Genomic DNA, 13,212 nt, shown 5'->3' on the forward strand with positions numbered 1-13,212 from the left:
CTCCCTCACTCTTCCCACTCCCCCTCTCTCTCTCTCTCTCTCTCACTTTCACTAAAGTATTTCAGTACTGTACAGCTCTGCATTTCGTTTGAATTGACTAAAAGGTCATACATATTGCCTGGTCAGAGTTGACTGGGATGTGAACAGATTCTCAAAGAGATTGATAGAAAAAAGAACAATGAAAGAGAAAGTAGTAAGGAGAGAAAGAGTGGCGAATGGAGAGTGAGAGAAAAGAAGAGAAAAGAGAAAACTAAGAAGAGAAAATAAAAAAAAAAGAAAAAGAGAGAAAGAAAGATAGATTAAAACAAACAGAAAGAGAGGGAAAGTTTAAAAGCTAAATAGAATAAAATAGATAGAAAGATAGATATAGAGGAAATAGAGAAATTTCGAAAGAAGATAATTAAATGAAAACAATTTCAAGGTTTTTCCTACAATCATTTATCTATTGACAATTATTACACACTCATACATACACCTACACAAGCATATTTACAAACACACAAACAGCTATGATTACAAATACATAGACCTTAATACGATAAAAACATCGCGGTCGAAAAAAAATAATTAACATAGATCTAAATCTAGATCTTCTATATAAAAAAATAGATAGGCCGAACCTAGTTATTCAACCCATGCTTAGGTCGAAATGTACGGTAAACCGATCTGGTTATATATTCGTTGTCAGTACATTTTACATTTTTACGCATGAATCTTTGTAACGTTGGCCATTTCTTCTCGTCTCCACTGTAAATAACACCAAAATGTTCACATATGTAGTGTTACTTCTTGCAGCTCTCTTGGTAGCTAATGGTAAGTCAATTAATACTTGGTATTTGTTTTTTTTTATTCAAATCGCTTGAGTCAGCTAGAGCAGGCTCAATGATCTACTTAGAGCAAAATGTCGGTCATAGCTCAGGGGGAAAGAACAATTTATAAATCCTGTATAAACAAGATGAAAGAAGCCTCGGACTAAAGAGTACATGGACATTTTTAAGAAAGTTTTTTTTTCCGATATATTTTGTTCCTCAAAAAAAAAGCTGAAATTTTTTTTTTTAATTTTAATAATTCTTTGTCTTCATACTTGCCCTAAGAGTTGAGTCTAAGACTTAGACTTGGAACTCTGGGCACCCGAAAACCTGTCTCCATCTGCCTGTTTAAACAAACTTCTGTCTGGGGAAGATCCAAGCAGATGTAAATTTGTGCATCCCTGTTCCCGACTCCTCCATTGTTGTTGCCGGTTGTTTGTTGGGGCTTACTTCCATCACCCCAAACGCATTGGACCCAGTTCTTAGACAACCCAACGTGAGTTCTGTTTTGCTCATCTAACGACCGTTTCCACCCGAGCGCCACGTTGAAACTGAGAAGTATTTTTCCGGGTAAATCATATGCAAAATAAGTAGATTTTTTTAATTAAAAAAAAAAATCTTTTCCTATTGTTATGACCCTATTGGAGGCGCAGAAGGGTTAACTGTGTGTGATTAGCTGACATAGGTGACACAGGCCAGTGATACAGTTTAGCGTGCTATATTGAAAGGCAAGGGACAGTACTGGCATGAATTTGCACGTGAATAGCGCCCGTGTTATGGTCATCTGATCATTAAGCTTGCGCAGACCAGAGACACAGTGTGTAAGAAAGTGGCAGTTCAAGACCGGAGAGCGTTGAGACCGGGACTGTTAGTCGGCCATGAAGTCGGTCCTGGTGCAGTCCTCCACTGAAACGTACGAGTCCAGGAAGAGACAGTAGAGTTTATGAGTTTAGTACAGTGATATACGGTCTAACGTTGTAGCAGTTGATTGTGTTGCCAATTGTGTCGTATTGGCTGTTTTATTTGACCCTTATTAAAGTACCAGATTATTTGGAGCCTTGTTGTCAAGTTCTTGATGTGTTGATGTGTTGTGCTTAGCAGTGTTTACAGAAGGCCTGAGTAGGAGAGATAATCGTAACACTATTTTATATTCAAAAAATAATATAGTAATCTTAAAATTCCTGTTTTATTTGTCATCAAAAGTCAAAACAAAAAATTAATAAATTTAATTTAATTTGCATTAAAAAAAAACTTAGCATTAGCTTAGCCAACGACACGCTCTATTAACTTAGCGATCCAGTCCTACTACTGGATCTATGAGTAAAATTTCAACTTAAATCAAATGATGCATTTTTTTTAAATACTATTTTAGACTCATGTCTTGTCACCAACTTTCAACCTTTAAGTTTTAACTATGAAGAAAATCTAAGCAATTGATAGAACAATACTGCAATGTGAGTTTGTAGGATGCCCCTTTTTCTTTTTATTTCATATCTTATTATGTATACACTACATAAAACTCTGTACCGGTATGAGTCATAGTGCATATTTCACTTTAGTCAATGTTTTTGCATCAAAGAAATGGTCAACAAACATCTACATTATGTAAATAAAAATTAAAAAAGAAACAAACACATACACTAATGCACCCTGAATCCAATAAACATATTGTACTCCACTATTTCGTATGTCCTCAGGGCAACACCACTGGGTCCACCAGTGTCCAGTGTGCAGTGACCCCTACGACCACACCACGTGCACACACGTTCAGAACTGCCACAACACTCACGAGGTGAGGGTCACTTTTTGATTGGTGTTTAGTGCTGGCTGAAAGCGAGTTCAATTGGTTCCATTGATGCACTGACCAACGACCTGATTGTAACCTATGACCTTACACATCAATGACCTGCAGGGCCGGCCTTAGGCCAATGCAGCCTATGCGGTCGCAGTGGGCCCCCGCGCTTTCATATGCCCCGCGCTAATTCTAAGTGTACATTATTAAATTAAACCATTATAAAGTACATAAAATAACAGGGTTTTCGCGACCTCCTGATTTTCCAGGGCCTCCAGGAAATCTCATGAAAAGGCAAAATATACGATAAAGTCCTGAACTTTTTTTTGACTTTATTCAAATCTCCTGAAGAATAGACGAAATTGACATTTTGGGTAGCAATAAATAAACATTTGCATTGCGAGCTTTCATTTGATAAAAATTTATTGCAAAGACGAAAGTAGGCCTAATTAAAAAATAATAATTTTGATATTATGCTTATCCCTACCCAGACTAGGCCCCGCGCGATCCGTTTCGCATAGGGACCCGCAAATGCTAGGGCCGGCCCTGATGACCTAATACAAAAGAAACCTGACACTTACCAATGAGCTGACCTTACACTAACAAGTGACCTAACAATCCAATGACCCGATGCTTACCAATAACCTAACGACCAAAAACTGAGCACTCACCTGCTAAGCTGCAACGAACTAATGGTCTTACTCTAACCTATGACCTGACAAAACCAATGACATGACACATTAATGACACTAATCTGTAAGTTCACCCAACTCAGATACCTGACTTTAGTTGGGGAAAAGTGAAGGCGGTTGTTCGTTGCACTGGCCACATGACACACTGCTCGTTAACCTATGGCTAAAGAAAGGGATGACCTATAGATTGCATGGTCTGAAAGGGGAACTTTACTAATTATAAATTACAGACGTTACTTCAAAAAAGATGATTACGTCCTACACGTATCCATAGGTCAATCTAGTCATGGACGTTAACCAATGACTTAAACTCTGCCAACTCATTGGTTTTCCTGGCTGACTAGAGCAACCCATTCCATGCTCTAGTAGCACTGGGACTCTAATAGCACTAGGGTATTAACAAATGACCTAACACTGTTAGTCAATGGTCTGGCACAAGCCAATGACCTATGACCTAACACACCAATGACCTGATGCTTAACAACTGCCTAACATTAACTCTTTCTCTCCGTAATTTTTTTACCACATTCTGGGGGAATGAACGTTGGTATCGTCGGTTAGGAGAGAAAGAGTTAACCAATAACCTAACACTGAACCAGGGCCGGATTTAGTATGTGGAGTCCCCCTAAACTCTTTCGAAAGCTTTAATAAAGATCCACTTTTGAATAAAAATATTTATATATAAAAACATCGCATATAGCACTTTTGTATTAATCTCACTTTCCTTTATTAAAAAATATTTACTTTGCATATTTTAGTTTTTTTAAGAGTGTATATGTTTGAGCTTGTGGAGGGTTAAGGCCCTTGGTAGACGCACTGTCTGTAAATCCGGAGCTGTATTTACTTATTCCGAGCATGCTAAGACTATTAGCGCACACTTCTTAATCACGGCATAGGTGGCACCCGACGTAAGATTTAAAGTGTTAGCATTAAAAATTAGAAAAAAAAAAACAACTTAATAGCGTCTAACCCAGGGGTTCTCAGCCGGTGAGTCGCGACTCCCTTGGGTGTCGATTGACGATTTGCAGGGGTCGCCGAAGACCACCGAAAATATGGATTGTCTTTGTCTATTCTTCTATTGCTGTGTATATGTGTGTGTGTGTGGGGGGGGGGGTCGCGGAAGAGTCGAGGGTTGTAAAAATGGGTCGACGAGCTTAAAAGGTTGAGAACTGCTGGTCTAACCTATCGAAATTCGGATATATTTTCCTCTTTAGTGGAGGCCCCATTCTTGAGGCTGTAGCCCTCCTGCTCTCCCTTTAATCCGGCCCTGCACTGAACCATACCCTAACACGTCTGCTCAATGACCCGCTTATAGAACTTATATGTCCCTACGAGCAGAAGTTGAGAAGCCTCAAGGACGCTGCCAATGTTGAAATGTCAAGCCGGGTTTTGTTGGACATCGACATGTCAGCCGAGCGCGCACAAAAATCTGGTCTCTTTGAGCGGAAGTGAAAAAGCTCGAGCACCCTTTTAGTACGTCACCCTTCATCGACGTCTTTACTTGACATTGTTGGGAATGTTTCCGGCAAGGGAGGTAACTCCTACAAGTAGCAACGTACGTCTGCTGGCATGAAAACACAGAAAAACAATTAAAAAAAAAAACTTTCTAAGATTTCTCTACGTCATCAAGATATTACAAATCTTTTTTTCAACAATAATATTAATCTATTGTCTAGTGTAAATATAAAGATGAGTTTTATCATGCAAGAGTACAAGCTTATTTTATAGTAGTTTTTACAATTATTCTCAACAGATATGTCCTGGGGCTAATGTAAAAAATAAAAGTAGCTACAAGTAGGTCATTTTATCAGTGGCTAAAATATTTTCCCTTAAAAGTATCGATTTTAACTAGTACTGTCCATGATTTAAATTGGATATTTTGGAAATAAATCTCGTCTGACGGCAGTCTAGCCACGTAGGCGTCTGTTAAGGAATGTTTTGTTTCTTTCGACAGATCTGTCTGTTTAAACTTGACCTTGGCCTGAACAACAGAGTGAACTATTATTGCACTAACTATCACGTGAGTTGAATAACCAATGGTAGCAGCTCTCTCAGGTAGACGCCAACATATCAAGAAAGGAGCGGTTCTTCCCCTGTTTTCAATTATTCGCGAGAAGGGCAGTACTCCCCTGTTTGACAAATGTTGAGCTCATTTGTATATAGACTTTCTTGATTAGTAATAAAGAGCCCCCTCCCCCCCCCCACCCAAAGAAAAAACAACACCCCGACAATAAGTAGGCCATAAAACGCCTATTGAAGATTAAAATTTAGCAATACCAACATTATTTAGATTACCCCCCCGCCCCCCCCCCCCCCCAAAAAAAAAAAAAGAAAAAAAAAACAACCAAGAAGAGCATTTTAAAAAATAATTTTTTAAAAATATTATACAAAGTGTTAATGTATCAATTACTTTGGATCTGTCATGTAATTAAATTTGTCATAGAACTTACACACTGACAACAATAAATGTGTGCATTTAGCAATACTTTTACCAATAGTTTTTGTTTAGCGCTAGCTCATGCTTTTAGCTTTCTCAGTACGCAATGGTCCTATCACTTATCAGGACCAGTTGGGAAAATTGGGGGGGTAGAAAGAAAGGGATATCTGGGTGAATTTTACCCTAATAGGTTTTAACTAGCATTTACAAAAAAAAAAAGGGAGGGGGAAGGGGAACCACCTGAATTAGGACTCATGGCTCACGTCTCCTCGAGCCGACATACTAACCACTCTGCTAGTGACATACATAGGATTGTATACTTATGTATTGTTAGTTTCAAACTTACTTTAAAGCGGCGACCTATAAAGGGGACTAATTCAGCTTATACCAGCACTTCACTCAAGTACCATTTCTTTCCCTTGTTCGATATATCAAACAAAATAATTAATTACCAAATAACTAATTGATTTTTTAAACTGTTATTGGTTACTGTGTTGTCAGGTAAAATAAATAAGTGTGCAAAATTTCAGCTTGATCCGAGACTGGGTGTCGGCGAAATAGCGTGTGCAAACTGTCATATATCTCAATGCTACCAGATTTATATCCCTTTTATATCATAAAACAGCACACTAATAGAACCAAAAAATAAATTTAAAAAAAACATAAAAAATACTTTGTCATGTCAATCACCTGAATTTTCCCATGTTTGCCATCTTGTTTCTACTTGCAGCAATGTGAGACCTATGCTTCCTTTCCCTGTGACTTCAGCGCCAAGGAAGATTGTTACTTCTGCTGTCTAGATGTCCCGTCATGCAATCAGCAACGAGAAGCCTTATTCATGGGTAAATAGAAGTACACTTTCGGGGTGGAGGGGTTCGTTAGCCTAGGCAAGCTCCCCCTTAGGAGAAGGAAAACTCTGAATTCAAACCTTCTGCTGCCTTGCAGATACGCCCAACAAGGGAAAGGCTTCGGGAGTCAACCCTGAGGAAAAATTAAGAGTCGGCGGCTCGACTGTAGGCAGCTTGCAGCACCCAGTGCTACACCATGGCAGAGTCTGCGACGCCGCTGATCCCAAACTGTATCGGCACTTGCCGTTCCATTTGCTTCTCCTGTCCTTCTCCGACGTCATGTCAACATTTTAGGGTGGAGATCTAGATTCTATATTTGTGCAAGGAACATTTATAATGGCACCGGGTCAGGGGGGACTCCGTTGACCTCTGGGTAACAAAGTGCAGGACTATTGAATACTAACGGTCAGAAAAATTCTTTATTGGAAATCTGGATGGTCGTGGGCTGGGTCGAGATCAACTGTTATAGAAGGCCTGAGCACTGACCTGAGACGTTGCATCCTGTGGACAGTCTAGACCAATAGCTCTTTGCCACGTCACAGGTCATGTTTCATCACTAATAAAAAGGCGTTGTCTTCGATTCCGAAGATGAACGATGTGGGCAGTATTTCACGTGACCACACCGGTCCAGTTCCGCCCTGCATATTTAGCCGCAATTAAATGTAGATTTAGCCCTTGTCTGCCTGGACTTTACTGGTTTTCCTTTCATCGTCTGCCCCTGTTTTCATAGAACATTATGACAGCTGCTTTACTCTAAGCCAGTAAGTATGGGAAAAATGGCGCATGAATTAATCTTTATAGCGCTTTGGGGGTGGGGATCTAGGAGCACTTCTGTCACGCCGTTTCAACACAGTCTCTTCATATTTGTAATTGTATTGTACATCTTTACACCAATTGTATTGTATATCTGTACACCAATTGTATTGAATATCTGTACACCAATTGTATTGTACATCTGTACACCAATTGTATTGTATATCTGTACACCAATTGTATTGTATATCTGTACACCAATTGTATTGAATATCTGTACACCAATTGTATTGTATATCTGTACACCAATTGTATTGTATATCTGTACACCAATTGTATTGTATATCTGTACACCAATTGTATTGTATATCTGTACACCAATTGTATTATACATCTGTACACCAATTGTATTGTATATCTGTACACCAATTGTATTGTATATCTGTACACCAATTGTATTGTATATCTGTACACCAATTGTATTGTATATCTGTACACCAATTGTATTGTATATCTGTACACCAATTGTATTGTATATCTGTACACCAATTGTATTGTATATCTGTACACCAATTGTATTGCATATCTGTACACCAATTGTATTGTGTATCTGTACACCAATTATATTGTGTATCTGTACACCAATTGTATTGTATATCTGTACACCAATTGTATTGTATGTCTGTACACCAATTGTAGTGTATATCTGTACACCAATTGTATTGTATATCTGTACACCAATTGTATTGTATATCTGTACACCAATTGTATTATTTGTACACCAATTTTATTGTATATCTGTACACCAATTTTATTGTATATCTGTATATCAATTTGATTGTATCGAGTTGAAAAAAAGAAGTTTATCTTTCTATTTCCAGGAATAATACACGGTTGATCCTAGAACAACATTTCAACATGATTAGTGTACGACCATTGTTTCCACTACAGAAGAGCTACTGTTGAAAGATTATAGAGAATTATAGTCACCTGACCAAATATTCTTTGTTTTATTAACGGGTTTAATAAAAGTCACGTGGGTTTTATATTTAAAGCCGTTTTGTTTGTCTGGTACGCAGAATGAATGTATTGAAAATGAAATTAATTTAAAAGGTTGATGATCAGGTTTTATATTAATGGAACTGTTTATGTTGGAAACTTTATTAATGTACACATCACATACTTTACATTGACTACTAGATACTACACACAGAACACGACACATTACACGCTTAACATTACACACTCAACATTACACACTCAAAATTATACGCTTAACATTACACACTCAACATTACATGCTTAACATTACACACTCAACATTACATGCTTAACATTACACACTCAACATTACACACTCAACATTACACACTCAACATTACACACTCAACATTACACACTCAACATTACACACTTTATCGTACATAATAATCATAGTAATGTCTTCGACTCCGAAGATTAATGATGACCTGCATATTTTCCCACAACTAATGTAGACAAAGCCATTGTTCGCCAGGGGGCCTATTTAATTCTTCTTTACGTCATCTAAGCCTGTCCTCTTCGAGGGCCTCGTGAGAGCTCTCCAACTGTTTCTGTCAGAGACCATCCGGTGAGGTCAAAATGGCGTCTGAATTGGTCCTGATGACGCTTACGGGAGGACATCTCTGATACACCCTCCTCCTCGCCAAACAAAGATCTCTTTTGGAATGCTGTCATTTCCCCCTTGAGATCTACACACTACACATGTTTTACTTCAGAGTTGAAGATAGTTTACTTCCTAGTCCAAACCTCCCGCAGGACGACGGGGGATGAGAGCGGGCAGGGTTTGAACCCGGGACCATCGATAAATCCAAACGACAGTCCAGCGTGCAAACCGCACGACCAGGCAGCCACATTGTACACTACACATTACACACACAGTTCTTAGTACACATTGGACACTACACATTACACACGCAATGTTTATTTGTTAAAAACTTACTCAACAAGTTCATTTTCTTTTTTTTTATACTAAAATGGTATAAAATTCTAAAAAGAAAAGTTTTATTTTGGAAAAGTAGATCAACAAAAAAATATATTTTTTATGTCTTCTAAATATAAACAGAACTTTGCGAAACACGACAGCTAATTTTTCTTTTAGACTCTACATAAAGTAAGAGGTGCGGTGGCTAAGCGGTAAAGCGCTTGGCTTTCGAACCGAGGGTCCCGGGTTCGAATCCTGGTGAAGACTGGGATTTGTAATTTCGGGATCTTTGGGCGCCTCTGACTCCACCCAGCTCTAATTGGTACCTGACATTAGTTGGGGAAAAGTAAAGGCGGTTGGTCGTTGTGCTGGCCACATGACACCCTCGTTAACCGTAGGCCACAGAAACTGATGACCTTTACATCATCTGCCCTATAGACCACAAGGTCTGAAAGGGCAACTTTACTTTACTGCATAAAGTGGAAGTTTAAAAAGTTGAATTTATTTTAATGTTTAATTAGATTGTAAAAAAAAGTAGAACAGCTTTTTTAATAGATGGAATCAATGGCGCGCTGAAGGCTTCAGGGCCACCCGGGTGAGCAAGGACACTGGGTACCTCCCCCTCTCTCCCAGTTGTGTACGTAATTCCTATTTACACAATGACAGTCACCAGTAAACAATAAAAAAAAAAATTATAAACAATTTAAACGAAGTTAAAGAATGTAAGAACAGAAATCTATTTTGCAGGGCCGGCCTTAAGTGACCGCAGTGGGCTCAGCACTTTTGCGACCGCGGTGGGCCCCGCATTTTCATAGGACCCGCGCTAATTCTAGGTGTATAAATTATTAAATTAAACCATTGTATAACTTATAACAGATTCCCCGCGACCTCCTGTCAATTTACCTGAGATGAACTCCTATTGAAAAATCAGAGCAGGAAGGACTAGTCCTCCCGTAGTGCTCTGGCAAGAAACTTAGCCGTCCGGCGTAGTGCCTCATAGCTACCATACAAGTCGAGTGACTGCACAGGCAAGTCCCCCCCTTAGCTCGCGGAGCTGGGGACACTCGTACAGGACATGCGACACTGTTTAGACGCTCTCTCCACAGTGACGGCATCGGGAGTCAAAGTTCGTGCGGAACCGGGCAAAGTATGCCCCAATAGGACAGTGTTCCGTTCTGCACTGCGCAACTATTGACTGCTCTGACCTCCTCAGTCGCCACCATGGATCGTCGCGATCTGGGTGACGCATGCGCTGCCAGACACCACGTGCTCTGTCGGACCTGTCAATTTACCAGGAGCTCCTGAAAATATCCTGATATTGCAAAATATACGAAAAAGTCCTGGAAATATCCGGAAATTATTAAAATCTTTAGAAGAAAACTCACCTGGCGTCCACAATGCCTTTTTCTTGTGGTAAAAAAAAAACAAAGAACTTGTCAAGAAAAGTTTAAGTAAAAATGCTGATGCTTGCTGATTTTGTTTTCTTGCAATCGAAGCTCACGATTCATTCTATATTTTTATATTCATCATCGATGACGGTGTACACTTAGCGCACATACGTTTGAAACGAGCGATATTGTCCTGAAATCATCTTCGTGCTAAGTAAGTCGCTCTGTCTGTCTGTCTGTCTGGTGAAAAGTTAGATTTTGTTTCTTACCCACTCTGGGATCAAGCTGAAACTTTGCACAATTATTCAATGACGAAATACGAATAGAAGAAAAAAACAACACAATTATTTAATAAATTATTGGCAATTAATTATTTTTCTTTGATATGGAAAGAAGGGGAATAATGTTACTTAATGAGATATATATATATATATATATATATATATATATATATATATATATATATATATATATATATATATATATATATATATGGATTCATTCCCCTCAGTAAGTCTTATCAGTTTGTTTCTCCCACTTCCCATTGTTGAAATGAAATTTTACACAAATATTAATTGTCGATGACAACACACGAATAAATAAAAAAGAAATTAGACAATTAGTTGTTCAATTAGTAGTAATTAATTAATTTTATAGGGAGTTCAGCTCTGACATCTTGAGATAAACGACAGTAGTTACCAGCTCTTTCCTCTAGAAAGGCTTTTTTTTTGTGTTCGTTTTATGTTTGCTACTCTAACTTCATCAACATAACAATGTTACAGCCGAGAACATTTCGGCCATTCTGTCACACGAACGCTGGGAAGAATCGCGTTAGCGGGTACGTTTTGAAATGTCGCCTTAAAAAAACTTTTTTTGTCAATATTGTTTCCCCGACACCTCTAGAGAAAACGATGTATATTTTACGAAGCCTTATTAGAAAATGAAGTGACGCCTAATGTTTGAGATATTACAATTTAAATACATTGTTAATAACGTTATTTTAGTTGGCTAAGATTCAAATATATATTGATAAATATCATGAGAATCAAAGATAAAAAACAAACAAACTATTTTTTGTTTTATTTCGTTGGTTTTTTTTTCGTTATTCCGCACCAGACATCATGCACGCTAGATACGCCACTGTACGCCACTTCCTACCTTCTCTAGAGCAGATTCACCAAATGTCAATGTTACTGTCTCTTTGTCTGTCATTGTGGCTGTCCCTATGTAGATATAACCGTCTCTTTGTCTATTAATGTGACTTTAAAATTGTCTGTCGATGTTACTGTCACATTGTCTGTAGATGTTACTGTCACATCCTCTGTCGATGTTACTGTCACATCCTCTGTCGATGTTACTGTCACATCCTCTGTCAATGTTACTGTAACATTGTTTGTCGATGTTACTGTCACATCCTCTGTCAATGTTACTGTCTCTTTCTCTTTCTTTATCCTTTTGTAATTGTAAAGTTTCATGTGTAACTACTTTTTTTTAGGTCAGGGGCTCTCAACCTGTGGGTCGCGACCCCTTTGGGGGTCGATTGACGATTTGCCAGGGGTTGCCTAAGACCATCGAAACTATGGATTGTTATTGTCTATTCTTCTATTGCTGTATGTGAGTGTCGGAGGGGGGGGGGGGGTCGCGGCAAAGTGAGGAATTGTAAAAAGGGGTCGCCGAGCTTAAAAGTTTGAGAAACGCTGTTTTAGGAGGTTACCAGACGTCCGATAAATCCTCCTTTTTGGATTCGTGTCCCCCACCCAGAAGGCATAGGTCTAAAGTGTGAAAATGTCCGGATTTTTACAAAGCTTACATCATCTTATATCAACTCTGTCTGTCTGGTAAAAGGTTTGGGTTAAAGAATATTTATTTTATAGTTCATGAACTAATTTCATTTTAACTCGAAAACAATTTCATGTTTTTGTTTTGCTCTATTTTAGGAGTTTTGAGTGCGCGTGTGTGTGTAGTACTGTGTACATACATGTCGGTAGTTCCCTCTGCTGATTTGAGTTATGTTTCTTTTTCCTTCATGGCCATGGGACAATCTGAAGCCTGGAAAGTGCTTTTAAGTTTTTGGGCTAAAGCATAGAAAACTTAATGGCGCGTCGATTTTTTTTTTAAATAATTAATTTACTTGTCTCAACTGAAATGAGAAAAATTAGGGTAAAAGAAAAATGCGTCAGTGATGATATTTACGATGTTTGAACAACAATGGTTGACTGATCGTGAAGTATGCGCTCTGGACTGTCGCCTCGGTGGTCCCGGTTTTGAACCCTGTCGTTCCGTGGGAAATGGGCGGGGGCGCGAGGATGTAATCTTGAAATCTGAAGGAGCATCCGAAGCATGTAAAATAAAATAACAACGAAACTAATCAGAACAACTGGAAGTACTCATTAATATTTAGCTAAATACAGGACCAATTAAAAACATATAAATAGAGAGAGAGTCTAATTCGAACAAGTCTCCTTGTTATTCAACTCACAGTTCGCTAGCAGAGATAAGGGAATGTTTACTTGATAAGAGATGACAGTAC

The 13,212-nt window shown here is 38.6% G+C and overlaps 1 protein-coding gene across 1 annotated transcript; it reads left to right on the plus strand.

Annotated features, from left to right (window-relative positions):
* The first annotated feature begins 655 nt into the window (after positions 1-655).
* On the plus strand, positions 656-8,379 carry LOC106067380 (uncharacterized). The gene is made up of 5 exons (XM_056034760.1): positions 656-813; positions 2,507-2,601; positions 5,248-5,313; positions 6,461-6,572; positions 8,213-8,379. The coding sequence occupies exons 1-5, from the start codon at positions 765-767 to the stop codon at positions 8,227-8,229; spliced, it is 339 nt and encodes a 112-aa protein (XP_055890735.1). The 5' UTR covers positions 656-764; the 3' UTR covers positions 8,230-8,379.
* Positions 8,380-13,212: the final 4,833 nt, after the last annotated feature.

This window comes from Biomphalaria glabrata, chromosome 7 (assembly GCF_947242115.1).
Source record: "Biomphalaria glabrata chromosome 7, xgBioGlab47.1, whole genome shotgun sequence".
Classification (NCBI taxonomy): domain Eukaryota; kingdom Metazoa; phylum Mollusca; class Gastropoda; family Planorbidae; genus Biomphalaria; species Biomphalaria glabrata.